The 19,974-nt window shown below is 41.9% G+C and overlaps 2 protein-coding genes across 2 annotated transcripts in view; one reads left to right on the top strand and one right to left on the bottom strand.

Annotated features, from left to right (window-relative positions):
* LOC120297261 (MARVEL domain-containing protein 3-like) overlaps positions 1 to 9,271 on the top strand; it is a 30,282-nt gene extending 21,011 nt beyond the window's left edge. Inside the window, exon 4 of the mRNA XM_039319700.1 lies at positions 7,225 to 9,271. Coding sequence (XP_039175634.1) covers positions 7,225 to 7,913 — 689 coding nt within the window. The 3' untranslated portion in view covers positions 7,914 to 9,271. The remainder of the gene's footprint in view (positions 1 to 7,224) is intronic.
* A 6,572-nt stretch (positions 9,272 to 15,843) lies between these two features.
* PHLPP1 (PH domain and leucine rich repeat protein phosphatase 1) overlaps positions 15,844 to 19,974 on the bottom strand; it is a 166,696-nt gene continuing 162,565 nt past the window's right edge. The window contains exon 17 of the mRNA XM_039319699.1: positions 15,844 to 18,258. Coding sequence (XP_039175633.1) covers positions 17,095 to 18,258 — 1,164 coding nt within the window. The 3' untranslated portion in view covers positions 15,844 to 17,094. The remainder of the gene's footprint in view (positions 18,259 to 19,974) is intronic.

Below are 19,974 nucleotides of genomic sequence, written 5' to 3'. Positions count from 1 at the left end.
AGAATGCTTGCCCAAGGAAAAAACAAGCAAGAGGATGGCAAGCAGCAGAGGGGGCAAGAAATTTAAGTAGGCTTCTGAGCTGGATAGTAGATAGAAAACTCTTCATCTGCAGCACAATATTATTATGTTGCCTAGCTATTATTTGTGTCCCATAGCTGCCAAAAGTGGCAATTTTTTTGCAGTCAGGAACTGAGATTTTTTTAAAAATATTTTTTGGCCTGGAGATATAATAGACTAGACTAGAATTCTTTATTGGCCCAGCGTGATTGGGCACACAAGGAATTTGTCTCTGGTGCATAAGCTCTAAGTGTACACACATACAACAACGAAGTGATAGGTCATAGATCATAAATCATAGTTACAATAGATGCAAATAGCAAGTGATAAGTCATAAGATACCAATAGGAGAAGATAGTAGGACAGATGAGAAGATGAGGAAAGATCATTTGGATAAGAGTTCATTTTTCCGAGACGGAGTCCATCTGGGATGACTTTCTAAGAAACCGAGCAATTTCTATATCTCTGCATATCTGATCACAATGTCTATATGTGATTCTATTTACCTCTTGGAACATTTGATTCTGAATCTTTGGCCTGATTTTATGTGGCTATTATTGCAGATGACCATCTTCTTTCGCTTTTGTACGTATGTTCTGGCTCTGTGTAGTATCTTATTTTTGTTACCTTTGTACAGTTTTTATTTTTTTTTTAAGATTGTAAGCCACCCAGAGTTACCCTGAGGTAAGATAGGCGGCCAATACATTTTATACATAAATAAATATGTGTTTGTATGTGTATGCAAGTGAGATTATTTGCATACACTACCTGAACTTGTTTTTTTGTAATTGTTCCTGTTCCTGTTTTGTGATCACTTGCAATTTACCGAGTTGTAAAAGTTTGCAGAGGTTATCAGACAAAGTATAGGAGTTCAACCAAGATTTGAAAACTGGGATTTAACACTATTATATCCTCCCTGCACTTTGCCTGTCCGACTGATCTTCTCCAAAAGCTGAACGTATTCCTTTGCTCTTGCAAACATATGAGATCATAACAAAATAGCACTCTATAGACCAGTGGTTCTCAACCTTTTTAATGCCGCGACCCCCAACCGGTCATAAGTCGAGGACTACTCAACCAGTCGTAAGTCGAGGACTACTCAACTGGTGCAGCACCGTTTGCAGAATGGGACTTTTGGCAGGCTCAGCAGGGCAGAGACAGCCTGGACAATTCCTATTGGCTTTTGAAAGCCAATAGAATTAGACTCTATTCAAGAGAGTCTATTCTATTGGCTTTCAAAAGCCAATGGAATAAAAGGGAGTAGCACAGCTAAGGAAAAGGGGGAAAAAAATGGCGGACTGCATTGTTTGGCGACCCCCGTGAAATGGTCGTTCGACCCCAAGTGGGGTCCCGACCCACAGGTTGAGAACCACTGCTATAGACAGTGGCAACCTGTGTCTCTATTGTTATGTTTTATTCTGATTCAATTAAATAGATTTGGAAATGTACAATAAAATACAGGTAGTGCTCAACTTAACAACAGTTTTTTAGGGACCGTTCGAAGTTACAAGGGAACTGGAAAAAGGGACTTACGACTAGTTTTCACACTTACCCCCACTGTGGCAACCCCATGATCATGTGATCAAAATTCAAACGCTCGGCAATTGACTCGTATTTATGACAGTTGCCGTATCCCAGGATCACATGATCACCTTTTGCTATCTTCTGACCAGCAAAGTCAACGGGGAAGCCAGACTTAACAACAGTTTGACTCATTTAACAGCTACAGCGATCCAATTAACAGCTGTGGCAAGAAAGGTCGTAAAATGGGGGCAAGCTCACTTAACGACTGTTTCACTTAGCAACAGAAATTTTAGGCTCAGTTGTGGTCATCGGTCAAGGACTACCTGTACTGAAGATGTGAGGGAGGGGAGAAATAATACAAGGGTAGTATAAAATAAATAAATAAATAAATAAATAAAGTGTCTTGGAATGGAACATAATTTTTTTTTTAAAAAAACATTACTTTAAACAAAAAAAATCCATCCAGCTGTTGAAGTTGAAAAGCTTTCGAAGAGTAGCCACTCTAGAAGAGTGTTGAAAGAAGCAAGTTACTGCTTAACCTTTGCGTAGCAGCAATTAATCAAATCTAAGACTAGTTTAGCAAGCTTTCCTTGCTAAAAGGAAATCATTCAGAAATGAAACTCTTAGTTTTGATTGAGATGTGACGTCAAGAATAGTTGGCAGGACATTTCATTTAGCTTAATCTGCCCAGTTACTTAACTCTTAAGCATGACTCCATGTAGTGTTATAGGAAAGACCTCAGCTATACTTACATTAAACTAAGTTTGCATAGAGATTCCCGAGAGTAATCTCTGTGGCTATTAAAAGCCTTGAATTTATACCTAGTTTTAAGCATGACTGGGTAATAAATTTGCAGTATGATTATTCAGGTTTATTTTTCTCATTTTTTTCACTCTGCAGGCTTGCTCATTTTGCTTAGATTCACCTAACTTCTTGAAATTGCGCAAACTAAAAATTAGTCATTTTTTCCCCCAGTTTTGAGATGATTAGTTAAGAGCTTTTGCTCATGCCATCTTTATTCTTGTTGCTGTTGTTTTATTCAAAAATCTTACAATGTGTTTTGGGCTTCAGATCTCACTCAGTCTTTACGTTGTGAGTGAGGAGTGGCATTTTAAAAAGTAAGAGGGGCCAAGATAAAAAAAAAACAGAATGAGATTAAATTTAAATTATGTTAATATATCCATTCTCGGTATGCTTAATAAATTCCCTTTCTATCACTTCAACAATTCAAATTTAGCATTGATTTTTACTGATGCTTTGGGACCGCAGGAATGTAATTTTTACACCCCTGTATTCTTGGATTTATAACATTTACAGTATTGTAGCTATCCCTGCTGCATCTAGCTAACTGAAAAAGATGGCAAACGTTCAATAGAATTTAGGCCTGTTAATTCATCTACTAACAGAACTGTGTAATGGATAAGTTGTATTGTATGTCATTGTAGGAGCTGAATGTGATGTGGCTACAGTATGGGAAACAGGGTGCTGTCGCACTGTGATATTGAAATGCGTGCACTTTGATCACAATGTATGCAATTAATAATAATAATAATAATAACTCTATTGTCACTTTGAATCGGCATACAAAGAGCGAGGTGGCGCAGCAGTTAGAGCAGTGGTTCTCAACCTGTGGGTCGGGACCCCATTTGGGGTCGAACGACCATTTCACGGGGGTCGCCAAACAATGCAGTCCGCCATTTTTCCCCCCTTTTCCTTAGCTGGGCTACTCCCTTTTATTCTATTGGCTTTTGAAAGCCAATAGAATAGACTCTCTTGAATAGAGTCAAATCCATTGGCTTTCAAAAGCCAATAGGAATTGTCTAGACTGTCTCTGCCCTTCTGAGCCCACCAAAAGTCCCATTCTGCAAACGGTGCTGCACCAGTTGAGTCGACTTACGACCGGTTGAATAGTCCTCGACTTACGACCGGTTGGGGGTCGCGGCATTAAAAAGGTTGAGAACCACTGAGTTAGAGTGTAGTACTGCAGGCCACTTTAGCTGACTGTGTTCAGCAGGTCAGCGGTTCAAATCTCACCGGCTCAAGGTTGACTCAGCCTTCCATCCTTCCGAGGTAGGTAAAATGAGGACCCAGATTGTTGGGGGCAATGTAAATATATATATGCATTGCTTACTGGTGTACACCGCTTAGAGAGTGCTTGCACTTAAAGCGGTATATAAGTCTCATAAATAAATAAATACATCAAAATGAAATTTCGTTGCATACAGCTCTCAAAGGGCCACCACCTCCGATATACACTCCTTGTTCGTGGCCAGCTCAAGTTACAGATCTTCCATTTTAGTCTCTAGGGAGCGAACGATGGCAAACAGGACAGATGGAAATGGAGCTCCATGTGGATTAGCCCTCAAATTAGCATGTATTCCTGCACGACAACCTCGTCTCCTTTTCTTTTTCTGATCTTGTCTCTTCCACCTTTTCCTTAAAGAGGCCTCACTCCTTTTCGCCCCTGGAGAACGCTGCCGCCGCCACCAACTCCTCCAAAAGCCTCTCTCCCATCCTCTGGGCCTGCCGACAGCCTCATCCAGTTCCTTCGCTCCATAAGCCCCGGGACCTCTCCTCCTCTGCCTCCTTTGGAAACAGCCCTTATTTGCAATAGAATCCGTCGCTGGGCCAGCAGTCAGATCTTGCTGCCGGCAGAACAATTTCAAACAGCACCAACGACTTTTAACGGTCTCACCAACAGTTCCAAAACAGCTAGAAACTCGCCATGCCAGCAAAGATTGTCAGTCGTATGTTCTATGTTACCTTAGTTCAGTGTTTCTCAACCTTGACCATTTTAAGGCATGTGGACTTCAACTCCCAGAATTCCACAGCCAGCAATGCTGGCTGTGGAATTCTGGGAGTTGAAGTCCACATGCCTTAAAATGGTCAAGGTTGAGAAACACTGCCTTAGTTCCACCACATTGCTCAAACACATTAAAACCTTCCTGATCATGTGGCCTATATCCCTTAATATCCCTCCCAAAACATTTCACCTTCGAGAGCCAATGCAGCTGCAGCCGATCCAGGCGCCGCCTGGGTAATACAATGGGTAATACAAATTTGTAATTACTGAGAAATGAAGATTTCCTGCACATATGAATATAAGAAAGTTTCAAATTATTCATACTGGTGAGGGTGAAGAAAAATCTTTCTCTTCCTCCTCTCTGTTTGCTTCTCTTTGCAAGCAAAGACGGGGGTGGAGAGGAAGAGAAAGTACGGTTGAAGTTAGTTCTAGGGCTTGTGTAAGTCTTCCCAGGAAGCACTGTGTCGAGGTAGTTGACTTGCAACAGTTCATTTAGTGACCCTTCAAAGTCACAACGGCAGTGAAAAAAGTTGATTTATGACCATTTTTTTACACTTAAGACCATTGCAGTGTCCCCATAGTCACGTGATCAAAATTCGGATCCTTGGCAACTGACTCATATTTATAATGGCTGAGTGTCCCGGGGTCATATGATCCCCCTTTTGTGACCTTCTTAGAAGCAAAGTCAATGAGGGAAGCCAGATTTACTTAGTAACTGTGTTACTAACTCAACAACTGCAATGATTCAAGGTCAAGAAAGGTCATAAAGAGAGGCAAAACTCACTTAACAAATGTTTCACTTAGCAACAAAAAATTGGGGCTCAATTGTGGTCATAAGTCAAGGTCTACCTGTATTGAATCACAGCTCTTCCCAAAATATATCTTCTCCGACACCCGTCTGCACACTTCTTACCCCTGTTCATGGTGCTAAAATGTTTGATATCAGTCATAGTTTACTTTGGAAGCTCTTCTTACTCCGATTAGGATGGAGAAACCTTCTGACATCAACTTTCCTCCTCTAAGGTCAGAGGTAAGTGTGTAAATTGCCTGGGTTTTGTTCTCATTGTCCCACAGAGATTCACCGTAAGATTCAATAGAGTTGACTCGCTTCTCTTCCTTATAGTCAGGAATGTCAGTCTGACATATTCTTCTGTACCAGCAGTGGATATCCTGTAGCTCATGAGCCAAATGGCACCTCCAAAACCAATAAGTAGCCAAATGATCAGTTTGGGGACTCCGTGATTGGGAGTCTAAATAATTTCAACAGAATGTCCTCGGGCCATTTGGGAAATTATTTACAGATTGCCTACTCCTCCACTCTAATAATACTGGAAAGGCTGCAAATTACAAACAAATCAATGTCTTCTCCATTCTTCTTGGCAATTATTCTTTGGGTGATGTCACTTGGCAGGGGCACCAAAGACCCCACAGTGATATTACTGGTTCCCTTCCAGATGCTTAGGATAGCAAATATGGCTGTCTTGTTCCACGTGCATGTTGAGGACAGAAGAAATCAGAAGTCAGTCTTATGGGTGATCCCAGCAAACCATTGCCTGATTTGGGGTTATGTCCTAAGTTTTCCCCAAATTGTTTTTATGTTGTGAGCTTCAAAGCAGAAAAAAATGCATTTTAATTGCCTTCTGTTCTTTGATTGCTACTGAGCCAAATTCAAAGGGCTGATATACATATTTTTCATGTCCTAATGCAGCTTCTCAGAAGCTTGTGCCTTCTAGATAGGTTGGGTGGCAATCTCTATCATACCGATCCAGCAACATAAGACTAGCAAGGGGATCATGCTAGCCAGTGGATGGAAAGATTGATAGGCCAATGCATTTAAAAGGCACCACGGTATGTGTAGCCTTAATGAATTGGGACTTACTTAAATGTTTAAAACACTGTATTTAACAAGACCCTCTCTAGCTAATTAGGGTGAGGCAATCTTCTTCAGTTGCAATTTATTTAACATTTCTCCCTTTACAGTACCACTCTAAAATAAATTATAAAGGACTTTTTCTTAGTGAGCTGACAATCTCACCAAGTTTTGTGTTGCTTTTTCGTTAGTTTATGATTCAGTTGTCATCTATTTCACCCTTTGCAGTACATTTTCTGTCTTACACAGTGGTGTTTCCTCCTCCTTTTATGTGTTTCTTTGTTCTATATAAAGCTTTAAAAATTTTTGAAACTTTGGGAAAGCAAACATGTTATATTGAACCACTTGACAGTGAAAGTATGTTCTGAGAGAGTGGAGCCATCACATAACCAATGAAGTTTACAACAATTTGTCTTTTGAATTGTAGCAACATGTATAACATGTTATGAAGATGTTCCATTATAGTTAATCTGAAAAAGTTAAAACGTGGGCTCAGCCCAAAGATCCTATTATATAGTTCTTTATTGTGCTATTTACAGAATAAAGTGCAGTTTGTATCTGCGAGTGGACGGCACGGAAATGAGTCTATCTAGATGAGCCTATCCAGGACAAGACTACCATGTGGATGTCTCAACTTTTACAGTACTGTATATGCAGCAGTTTTATTGAAAATAAGGAGGCAGCCCCCCAATATAAAATCCTTCCATCTTTGATCTTTAGTAGTAGGTGCCAAGAGCAGTGATTCAATCCATTACCTTTCTCTTATAGGAGATCCGTGTGGGTGCAAGCACCCACCTTGAAGTTCTGCAGAAGGAGAGATAGAGCTATAGCAATAATAAACCACCCAATGATACGATATCATTGCCTTAGTTTCTAGGTGCATTTTTACAGAATGAAAGATAGCCACATCCAGTGGATTTATGGTGGCGCTCAATTCCCCATATCCTTCCTTCCTTTTGTCCTCCTGCAGGTGCCTTGCAGTTTGTCGAAGTCACTGTCAACATCTTGGTGCTGATCTGCATAGGAGCAACACAGGCGGGGGTCTCCGGTTTCACTTCCCTGGGTGGCCTAGGCTCTTTCAACCTCAACTCAATGTATAGTCCATTTCAGGGGAGCGAACTGCAAGAGGTGACCGAGGTGGACATGCAGTACAGCCAGCTGAGAGCCCCTTGTGTGTACGGAGGGGTAGGCTTCAGCCTGACAATGATGTGCCTAACGCTTCTGTTTCTCATCGGTGGAGCAAAGCCGATTCATCGCCTTTCCCTTGGACTGCTTGCCGCTGAGTGTCTCTTCGACATCCTTGCCTGCCTTGTTTATATAGCAGCAGTTGGCCTCTATCTCCACTTCGTCATTCAAGTCAACGCCACGGATGTGTGCCTAAGGAGAGAAAGACTCTACGCAAGGCGAGGTTACACTTCAGTGAATTGCAGCGTGCAAGGTGGGGATGCTGCTGTGGCTCTTTTTGGCCTGGTGGCTGCTTGCCTGTATTTTGGGAGCTTTGTGGTCTGCATTCTCACCCTTCGAGAGGTACGGCTGTTTCAGAAGCAGCAGGACAATCGTTATCATCTCGAGAGACCCTACAGAGAAGAAGACCATCCGAAGCCCTATAGGGGCAAAGAAAACATACATGCCGAAAGGACTTTTGGCACACTTGTGTAATCTACACCAGGTATCTCAATGAAGTCAGACTAAAAAAAAAAAAAAAAAGGATTTTTTTTTACCCCAAAGGATAGTTGTATATAATACAATATCAAAGATCTATTTTAAAATTTATTCTTCCTAGCTAGGAACATAGTTCTGTAGTTAGTTCCATAACTATCTTTACAGAAAAAGGGAAGAAATTGCAGAAATTATTGCAAGGTGTGTTTGTTTTTTGCCTGGATATATGTTTTTTTTCACTAAGATCTCCTCTGTATCACTGTCATAAAATCCCACCTGGAAGTGTCCCTGAAATCACCAATGAACTTAGCTTGCCTTGAAGATATTTATCCATAACGATAGTGAGATAGTTATTGCAAAGATTGAATATGCGGAAGTTCAGTTATTTTAATTATGTATTGATTATCCTTGTAAATGACCCAGAAATCAGTTATTAGCTCCAGATTGAGACTTAATGGTGTTGACCCATCAACTCTATTATATTCAGAAATTTCTTCTTTGTAAGTGCCTGACTGAATAGGAAAACTGGGCAATAGTTCACTATCATTTAAGTACATTGATATAGTACACCTTGCCTGCCTTTGTGCTCTTAAAGGGCCTGAGACAATCACCTGCCATGTGTGTGTGTGTGTGTGTGTGTGTGTGTGTGTGTGTGTGTGTGTATTATTCTTAAGAGGATTTTCAAAAATAGAGCCAATAACAAAGTTGAAACAATGCTTGGGTCTTTTCTTTTACTTCCATTCTGGGAAATATTTGAGTGTCTGGACAATTTAAAATAGGAAAGACATTCTCTCCATATCTTCAGTGTTGTGTAGAAACTCTTCTCTTCAATGGTGTCAGGTGACCGAAAGTCAGAAAGCCCCCAGGAAAAGTATGGGGGGGGGGTTTTCCCAAATTAATTCATCCTAAATTAATTCAAAACCATTCTGTGTGTATGGGGGGGGGGCAGTCACTGGTCCTGGCCTTATTGCTTTTTAAATTGATAGATCAGCTTGTATAAACGGGTATAGCCATAATTTCCCAATTTCCAAGAAAGTCAGGAAAGATGAGACATTCTGGGCCCTGCCTGAAGCAGCTTTGTATGCTGCCTTTATAGAGCTTAAAGAGGGTTTTGATCCAGTATCTAAGGAAATGCTTTCATATTAATATTCTCAGCTAGGAACTGGGAGTTTGTGAGTTCTAGTCCCACCTTAGCCATCAAAAGCAGATGAGTGGCCTTGGGCCAGTCACTCTTTCTCTCCACCCACCTCACCTCACAGAGTTGTGGCTGTGGGAAAAATAAGAGGAAGAAGGCATTTTAGATGTGTTCGCCACCTTGAGCTGTTTATATATATATAAAAATAAAGATGTAAATTAAATAAGTCTCCCGGGGCTGCATCATCTCCACTCCTCATGCGTGCATTAAATTAGGATGCCTGTCTGAGGTTAAGCTACAATGCAACAGGACGTCTTTTCAAAGCCATTCCAAGCAGGAAAATGAGCAAACACCAGTTTCATTATTCAGTTTTTATGAGGAGGGTATTCACCCAAAGAACATTATGTCCCCAAGTATCTCAGAAACCTACTGCAACATTATAGTTTACTGCCAAACATCAGAAATTCCTGTAAGGTCTAAGGAACACAATGAAAGCTTTGCTTGCATCTGGAAGGATCATGCCCTATCCTAGCACAGGTGGGAGAACTAAGATTATGTACTTTGCAAACCTAGCCCTGGAGGATCGAGAGAGCAGTAAAGGGCATGCTTTAAATATTTCAGTTTTGTGTTTCAGTCTATAAGGAGGTGAGGTGCCTGTATTATTAATACTCATTGAACAAAAGAGTCCGGATGTGGAATCCCAACTCAAATAGAGAAGAATTTCTATAGATGTGGACCTTTCGTCACTTCGATTACACGTTCACAATGCTGCAGGGTCTTTAGCAAGGTTAACAAGAGTTTAGACCAGTGTTTCTCAACCTTGACAATTTTAAGGCATGTGGACTTCAACTCCCAGAATTCCACAGCCAGCAATGCTGGCTGTGGAATTCTGGGAGTTGAAGTCCACATGCCTTACAATTGTCAAGGTTGAGAAACACTGGTTTAGACTGTGCCATCAGTGGTTCTCGAGGGTAGAGTCAGAAAAATCATATTTATAAAAAGAACCTGCCCTCATTTTGTGGGAGCTTTTAAGTCTTTGGTTCATCTTATGCTCTACTGGGGCTTCTGTAATGTTCGCTTGGTTCTTTTCCCTAGCTGTCTCCCAGGAAGATAGATGAGTGCTAAAACAAAGCTTGTCATAGCAAAATTCTTACGAATTACATGGATGATTTAATCCCTCTTAAAAACAAACCACGCTACTGTAGTGCTAATATAAAGCGCTAAGTTCAACGTAATGTGGGTGGCAGATCATCTTACTATCAGTTATCTCTTTGTTAACAGTTGGGTAACAGCAACACACTACACATGGGGCTACCTTTGAAGGCTACTACCGGTATAGAATACAGTGGGCATAGACAGTTCTGGAGGCCCCAGGATGTCACATGTAACACTTCTTTGCATGAGCTGCAGTGGCTGCCAATTTGCTTCCGGGCCCAATTCAAGGTGTTGGTTATTAAAGCCCTTCATGACATGGGCTCAGAGAATCTGAGGAACATCTGTCCCCATTGGGATCGGCCCACCTCGCGCGTTCTAGCAGACGGGCTTACTGCCAATCAGGGAATTTTGGCTGGCAGAGTCTAGGACAGTCTGGGAGTTGAAGTCCACATGCCTTAAAATTGTCAAGGTTGAGAAACACTAGTCTAGGAGAAGAGCCTTTTCCATTGGGGCCCCTGCCCATTGGAACATTCTGCCACCAGAATCGAGATCTGTACCCGCCCTTCCAAAGAGCCTTAAAACTTGGCATTGTCCATTGGGCTCTATGCCGGAGATTATTGACAGGATAAGAGAGAAGACCCTCACCCCTATGCCATCCACCCCCCTGGGTTTTCATCCTCTAATTCAGTGGTTCTCAACCTGTGGGTCGGGACCCCATTTGGGGTCGAATGATCATTTCACGGGGGTCGCCAAACAAGGCTGTCCGCCATGTTTTCCCCCTTTTCTTTGGCCACGCCCCTGGCACCCGGTGATGTATAAGTGGTTGGGGGTCACCACAACATGGGGAACTGTATTATGGGGTCGCGGCATTAGAAAGGTTGAGAACCACTGCTCTAATTCTTTTAACTGTTTTTATATTGAACTTTTTATCATTATGTAAGCTGCCCAGATTCACTCCAATAGTGATATCGGGAACATATAAATTTAATAAATAAAATTAAAAAACAGTTTATCTGTTTTAACTACTGTGTTTTATTATCTTACTATTAATGATTGCAGCGAGAACCACTTTGGGGTAGGGGCTAAGGCGCCAAGCCTGAAACCTGGGAGAACTGAGTTCTAGGTCTGTCTTAGGCACAAAGGCATCTGGTTGATCTTGGGCCAGTCATTCTTTTGCAGCCCTCGGAAGAAGGCAGTGGCAATTTGCTTCTGAAAACGCTCCCAAGAAAACTATAGGGACTTGCTTAGGGAATTGCTAGAAGTCAACTCAAAGTCAGGTTTGTTTTTTTAAAAAAAGGCAATTGCAAATAGAAGTTCTGTTTTGAAGTTCTCATTGCACCTGACCATGCATTCAATTTCCAGCTGGGGCTGTGGAAATTTGCAATTCAATTGAACAATCATTACAATATTTCAACTTTTGAAAAGTTTTCAAAGTGAAGAATTATAGTTCCAACATTAGTGGATTGTTTTGTTTTTGTGTTTTTTTTTCAAAATTTAAGTTTAATTATAAAATACAAATAGAAACAAAAATCGAGAAAAGAAAGGAGAAATAGAAAAAGGAAAAGGCACAACGATATAGAAAGAAAAAAAAGCAATGACTTCTGACTTAATTTTCAGGACAGCAGAATACAAAAAGAAGTTCCAACCTCAACTTTTTACTTTGTGTTTCTATTAAAGCAGATGGTACAGGTAGCTCTTCACAACCACAATTGGGTCCAGAATCTCTAAGCCAGGGTTGTTAAATTGAGTTGTGCCCAGGTTAACAACCTTTTTGGCCACGGTCATTAAGCAAATCACTAAATAAATATGGTTGTTCAGCGAATATATCAGTGGTGGTGAACCTATGGCACGCGTGCCAGAGGCGGCACTCAGAGCCCTCTCTGTGGGCACGCACGCCATGCCCCGGAGATGGCAACTGACCCTCTTCAACCCAGCCACCTGCTAACTCGCCGAGGTCCACATGGCTAGATGCATCCCAGCACCCATGCGCTTGCTGGCCTCTGTGTGCGGGGGCGATGGTGTCAGGCAGCAGCCACCCTGGCCCCTGCCTTGCCCTGCGACAATGGCTCCCCTGCCCTGCCTTGCCTTGCCTCACCCCGCAGGATGAGCCTCCTGCCCACTGCGCCATCTGCCCGGCCCGCACAGGTATCCCTCCCCACGAGCAACATTGAGGTGATCACGCCCACCATGGCTACACCCACCCAGTCTGCCATGAGCACCACAGCCACGCCCACCCAGTGGGCCACACCCACCTGGCACCCGGCGATAAGTGGGTTTTGGGTTGCAGTTTGGGCACTCAGTCTCTAAAAGGTTCGCCATCACTGGAATATGTGTTCGCCCATTGACTGCTTTTTTAGAAGATCCCTGGGAAGGTTGCAAATATCAGATGACCCCAGGACACCACAACCATTGTAAGTACGTGCCGATTGCCAAGTGCCTGACTTGTGATCATGTGACCACAGGAATGCTGCGGCAGTGGTAAGTGCAAGGACCGGTTGTAAGTCACTTTAACCAGCTCTTTTGCAGTTTTGAAACCGTTGTCAAACAAATGGTCATCAATCAAAGACCACCTGTGTTGGGGAGGCTCTTAATAGAGATGAATTCCCATCCACTCTGGGCTCTTCCCTTAACACGGGATGGAGATCAGACTGGCCATTCCTTGTGGAAGAATAGAATAGAATAGAATAGAATAGAATAGAATAGAATAGAATAGAATAGAATAGAATAGAATAGAATGGAATAGAATATAGAATAGAATTTGGAAGGGACCTTGGAAGTCTTCTAGTCCAGCCCTCTGCTCAAGCAGGAAATCTATACCATCTCAGGTGATTGTCCAGTCTCTTTTTAAAAACTTCCAGTGATGGAGCGCCCACGATTTCTGGGGGTAAGCTGTTCTACTGGTTGATTATCCCGTCAGGAAGTTTCTCCTTAATTCCAGGTTGCTTCTTTCTTTGATCAGCTTCCATCCATTGTTTCTCGTCCTTCCGTGCTCTGGTGAACAACCTGATTCCCTCTTCTTTGTGACAGCCCCTCAACTACTGGAATACAGAAACTACCTGGGAAGAACGGTCCCACCACCGTCTTGCTTTCTTCCTCAAAAACATTTTAAACCATCCATCAGAATCCGTTTTGGCTGCCTCCAAGGGTTATGGTTGTTTAGTCCCAATCTTCCTGGGTAGGCAGTAGGAATTTTTCTTAGGGAATGGGAACGTTGCATGGCAGAGTGGCTCCGGGCTGAGTCCTCTCCAATTCTGTTCATCGCTCATATGACGCTCCGGGGGAGGTCATCCGTCAGTTTGTGTAGCGATATTGTCAATCTAAAATAAAACTCTACCTACTATTACAAGGCCACAAGCTACGGCATTTGGTGAAGCATTTGACATCCTTGTTCTCTTGTCATACAAAAAGAAGCACATTCATAGTGACTCATCCCTAGATCAAACTGATTCTGTTTAGCACATTATTATAGCAAGAAAAAAACCCATACATTTTATTGCTTTCCTCTGTGTGAATAGTTTCCACGCAATATGTAACATGTTTGGATTATAATTTCCGAGAAAATCTCAGCTTTAAATCTTTTAAAATTGAATTTTTCCTTCTCTTCCCTCCTTGGCATTGTTAAAACATCATCCTTTAAGTCCTACATGGATTCCTGCTCAACTTCTCTCTCTTTTATCTCCCAGTCTTTTACATTTTTTTCCTTTTATCTTCCTTTTCCCTTGTCTCCTCTCTTTCTTCCTCAGTTGTCTTTCTCCCTTTGTATTCTATCCAATCCCACAGAATAAAGGAGTCCCTGTGGATTTTACTCCACTACTCATTACTGACTCTAGGGGGCAGTGCTCATCTCCATTTCAAGGCCATTGAGCCACTGCTGTCTGAAGACATTTTGGCAGTCATGGGGCCAACATGATGCCACTGAACACTGTTAGCATCCAACGGAATGCTAGAATGAAACTATGTAAAGGAGCTTGGCCATTGTCTACCCTCAGAAGGACAAAAAATGGTCAATATATAAGATGTATACTGAAATGGAAGTAAATTAGAAGGCCACCCAATAATTTGAATTACCTGCTAGGGAACTTACCATATTTTACTCAGAATCCTATGGAATGCAAAAGAAGGGCTTGCAATTTGGTGTAGTGATTATGATGTTGGAGTAGGGAAGCCTTGGTTCCCTCCCTCTCCCATGGCCAGGAAAGAACAGTGATCTACATTTAGTCCAGTGGGAGTTTCCAGTTACCCTTGTTAAGCAAGGACTTCACATAATCACAAGTTTGATTTCCTACCAGCTTCCCCATTGCCTTTACTTATGGGAAGCTAGCAGAGAAGGTTGCAAATCAGGATCATATGACTGGGGTGTGTGTGTGCAGTTTGAACTTCAAGGACCAATTCTAACTAGTATTCAGTGCCATCACAAATTTGAACAGTCAGTGAATAAGTGGTTGTTAAATGAGGACCACTGGTACCTATTTAAAATATTTGATTGATATGAACCCTCTCAATCTATGAATTCACTTCATATTGATCTAAAAGAAAATGGGCTAGTATCTATGTGGTTACTGTTTATAAATCAAGTTATTTTTTATATGTGCATGTTCTATGAATCCTGCTCTACATACTATGCCTTATATTCTATATACTTTCTTCTATACTTTTGTGTTTATTCTTTTTTACTTATTTTCTGTATACTAACAGCAGTAACAAAGTTAAGAAGAAATCACAGTGCTTGGGTACAAATAAGGTACAATGACATGAAATTCTAGTGTGGGGTTGCAGTTTAGGGCTTCTGAATGTAAGAATGAAATTAAAATTCCAGGATCAGGAAAATGATTTCTAAAAATATTCTCCACTGCCAAAGCAAGCCAAAATAGTATTTCTCAAAAAATTAACATTGTTTTTTCTAATAGATAATGGGGTTCGTTTTGTTTTACATTACTCCTATTGACCATTCCATTCAACTAACTAGAATCTTCCTCCATACCACAGAAAACTGATATTGCTTTCTGTCTTTTACAACATACCTTGATCCCTCCCTGCCCAAGCCCAATTCTAGGCTTGTTCCATTATGTCATGTGTATCTCATATGATAAAGTTGGGAACAAAGTAAAACTGGAGGTTGAGCCCAAATTTGAAAAAAAAAAAGTCCACTTTCATTCAATCCTTCCCATGCAACTAAATGTCCTTTCCACAACTTAACTTTGTGTTATACTCAGTTTTTATTCCAAAAAGCTCAAGGCTCCTGACCTATTTATTCTCAGTTAGAACTTATATATGTTAGCAGAGGTTGGATGCTACCAACTAGCCCAAGATCGTTTAATGAGATTCATGGCTCTGTGCAGCTTTGAACTCAAATCTTTCACCATCTATTCTTGTATTTCCAGTGTGTTGGCAATATGGCAATTTCCACAATTTCTTCTTGACAGCGAAATACAATCTTCTTCACTCTTGAAATAAGACAGGCGAGAGTATCTTTCCTTCATTCTAACATGAGAATTCTTTAATATTGAGGACAGGGTAATGTTAGTTTACTTTATCAACTATTGCAATAAAAAATATGAGAATTTGAACTTTTCACTGTCGAGCCTGCAGAATATATACATGCATATGTGTGTTTGTACAGACATACCAGAAGCCCGCAAATATTTGTAAATTTTTATATTTATTATAAGAAAAATTATGACATGTTCATTTGTGCATTCTTCTTTAATATAACTCTTGGTATGTAAATGATCTACAGTAAATGAACTCTATACAATCATGCTGGTTGTTGTTGTGACAGCAGGGAAGAACACACAAAAATGTGCCAAAAAAGTTAATGGTGAAGACTGAGGAAAAAAATTAACACAAGGACCTGTAGCCCACTGAAGTCTACACAGCTTGTTACAGCTGTTCCTGCTAATTTTGTATGGATCAGAATCCAAAAATGTCATCACTTGTGGGCAACCTCATATGAGAACACAGTCCCCCCCCCTCCCCGGTGACTTGGGCCCAGCCAAATCAAATGGCAACCGGACATGGTGGTATAGACACAGTAGGTCATCAAGGCCTCACGTATTTCGTCACTTCACCCGCTGAGAGGGCTATAAGTTGACAGGATTTTCCTACCCTCCCAATTTGGTAGCATCGATGGTAGCTTTGACATACATGCGAAAGCTTCCGGGTGTAAATGGAAACGGGGGAGGGGCAATGTCAGTTTACTAGGTTGTGCCCTCCTGCCAGGTCTACCCCAAAAAAAACAACAAAAAAACATGAAGCATCTCTATACAACACTGAGTTATTTACAGGAATTTCCCAATCAGCTGTTCTCTCAGAGAAAATTAGTGAGTCTCAGTGACTTAAAGTCACCTGAAAGAGTAAAAGCAACTCCTAGGAGTTAGTCTCCATAATTCTACAAATGTCTATCCATTTTCAAGACCAAAAAAGCCTTTTTTTTTCTCTCAAAGAAATACAGTATTACAATATTACTTAATCATTGAGCACTGGCAATACTGCCCTGTTTTCCAAACAGACAGAGGAAAAAAAAGAACAATTTTAAAAAATATTACATCAACATCGTCATCAGTTTCTTTGTAATATATTAAACCTTTTGCATTTTAATTTTTCTCCACTTTTTTTTTTACACATCTGATATGTTAAGGAAGGGGACGAGTTAAACTAGATTAATTTCTAACCAGTGAAGCATCACTAGAAAAGGGGGGGGGAAGAGAAAATAAGGTTGGTGATCATTACAGCTAACAAACAAGAAGCAGCTGCACTTCTCAATTAAAGGGAAAGATCTGGACAAGAAAGTGGGAAAAAAAAGCTTTCTTCCTTCCTCACCTCATTAGTGTAATACAAACCTAAGGAGCTTCCAGCTCTTAATGTCTTGTTAGCTTGTTTCCCAAAGCGCCGTCATAGTGGTGTGTCGTAATAATCGGGCAGTTGGTCCAGCTGATATTGACGTTGTTGCTGCTGCTGCTGCTGCTGCTGCTGTTGTTGTTGCTGCTGCTGCTGCTGTTGTTGTTGCTGCTGCTCATGATGTTGCTTCATTATCTCCTTCACCTCTTCCTCAAGCTCTGGTGGGATGATGAACTGATCATCTGGATCTGGCTGAGCTGGAGCGGCAAAATAGCCCCCCGTCTTCCTGAGTGGCGCATCGGCTGCTACTTCAATTAGGTTGTGGCTCCTCTCCTGAGGAGCCACTGAGCCATTGCCTCGGCGGCGCCCAATAGTGCCAGTGGCAGAAGAGTCGGCCTTTCGAAGGAGGCAGGCGTCTTCTTCATTCGCCCCGATGACGATGCCCTCGTCACTGACTTCCACCGGGGCCTGCAGCAGCAACTGCTTCTCCTTGGCCCGACCACAATGGATGTCCACTTCCACTTCAACTCTGCTGCCATTGGAAAAGACCCCTTCGATTGGCTCCTCATCATCGCTGTCAAGGCCATTGTCTGAAAAGGCGCTGGAAAACGTAGCGCTGGACAGTTGCCTTTGGAAGGAGTTGGAGAGGCAAACTGGGTGGAGCATACAGCGCTGTTCATTAGGGTAAGCGGGGCTGTTTTCGTTCATAGTTACATGAGGTGGCTCGTCAGAGGCCGTGGATCCAACCTCACTGCTCATTTCGGAAGTGGAGATCTCGCTGCTGATCTCAGAGGCCATGCCACTGCTCGACGAAGGCATCCCCAAAGCATCAGAAGGCTTATCTTTGATTATTACGTTGACAGACTGAGGGAAGCTGCCCGGGCTGGGAGGGACCCCGTTTAACTCACAGCAGCAGAAGCTATCCTCAGTTACATTGAGCTGAACCACCACGGCACTGAGGCTATCGTTGCAGCCATAGCTCTGAGCCAACGTGCAAAGTTTCTTGGCAGCTCCAAGGGCATCGGGCACGTTCCTGACAGCCTCCACAGCTTCGTCGATGGAGAGACTATCCCACAGGCCTTTGCTGCCCAGAATGAAGAATTCGTCCTGAGGAGTCAAAGTAATGGACTGCACGTGGGGGCGTGGAACAACACTTGGGTGAAGGAAGGTATATCCCAAAATCCTTGTTGAGTCTGTTACACCATTCACTTTGCCATCCTAGAACGAAGGGACAAAAAAAAATATGTTAATTTAATGTTTTTTTAAGCGCTAAATAACCAGCTGTTACTTGGTGGAGAGAAGGGATAAGGTTTGAGTAAAGAGTTGGATTTAGAATCAGTCCAAGCTGTTGGTACCACTGACTGGTGTGGGTCATCATTCTGGTCCACTTACAACTCATCCAAGAGAAATACAAAATTTGCAATGTCTAATAACTTTAAAATGGATGTCTAATAGGACGTCTAATAACTTTAAAAGAGACAGGGAGGGGCTCTGTGACTTCAGAATAGAGCATCAATGTCAGTCTAACAGCAGGAAGTGATTTTTGTTAGAAGTGGTTAAAGGGGGAAGGGAACCTTATGATATCTCCCTTCCTGACACTTTGAGATGTGATGTTGAATTCCTATTACTAATAGCAATAGAGCAGTGGTTCTCAACCTTTTTAATGCCGCGACCCCCAACCGGTCGTAAGTCGAGGACTACTCAACCGGTCGTAAGTCGAGGACTACTCAACTGGTGCAGCACCGTTTGCAGAATGGGACTTTTGGCGGGCTCAGCAGGGCAGAGACAGCCTGGACAATTCCTATTGGCTTTTGAAAGCCAATAGAATTAGACTCTATTCAAGAGAGTCTATTCTATTGGCTTTCAAAAGACAGCTAAGGAAAAGGGGGAAAAATGGCGGACTGTGTTGTTTGGCGACCCCCATGAAATGGTCATTTGACCCCAAATGGGGTCCCGGCCCACAGGTTGAGAACCACTGCAATAGAGAATAGATCTGCGGCATGACTGATATTGGGCAGATTAAAATAAAGGGCTTTTCTGCACTACTTTCTCTGTGCAGATCTTTCACATTTGAAGTATGCAAAACCTTTCAAATTCAAAACATTCGGACCTCGAAAGCCTGTTTTGAGCTCAACTTTTTCTGATGTCCAACTTTGGCAAATTTAGGACTTGTGAACTTTAACTCCCAGAATTCTCCGGCCGACCATCTTGTGGAGCTGAAGTCCAGAAGTCTTAAAAGTTGCCAAGGTTGGACACTACTGTTCTACATGAATTGCGCCAACTTTACCAAAAGTGTTCCAATGTTCAGTTTGTCTGGAAATGTTCTGAGTATGAACAAGACCTTTTCTGAACTTCAAATGTTTTTTATTTTGAAATGTACTGTACACTTCTACTTGTTACGGCTTGTGGGAAAACAGCAATCCACAATGGGCCAACTGACCAGTTTAACAACCACTGTTCTTTGAAAAATTATTTGCCACTTCTGCATTTTTGGAATTTTTGCATCTCCATGTCATTGAATATTATCATTTCTTCTGAATTCTATAGATATATACCACCTAGAGCAGGGGTAGGCAACCTTGGCTCTTTTATGACTCGTGGACTTCAACTCCCAGAATTCCTGAGCCAGCATGCCTACCCCTGACCTAGAGTATGTTGAGACTGAGAAGGTAGATCGCTCAACCAATGCTTGGTTTCTGTGAAACATAACACCACTCATTAATCAATGAGTTCCACATATTTCTGTAAAATATCCCAACGGAGGTCTGGGTGGTTTGTGGCAAACTAGAAATGAGCATCAATGTTCTGGTATTTGCCTTGCTACTTTCACACAAATTCCACTTTGCCTGATACTTTTCTAAACACTCTAGCCATGGCTAGAGAAGCAAGCAGATTCCTGAATGTTGTTCTGAAGTTCTCTGTGACTTCCTGGAC

Source organism: Crotalus tigris, unplaced genomic scaffold (assembly GCF_016545835.1).
Source record: "Crotalus tigris isolate CLP2741 ecotype Arizona unplaced genomic scaffold, ASM1654583v1 scf7180000023608.1681014, whole genome shotgun sequence".
NCBI classification, from domain to species: Eukaryota; Metazoa; Chordata; class Lepidosauria; order Squamata; family Viperidae; genus Crotalus; species Crotalus tigris.
Note: the sequence above shows the minus strand (reverse complement) of the source record. Positions and strands in the feature narration are given on the sequence as shown.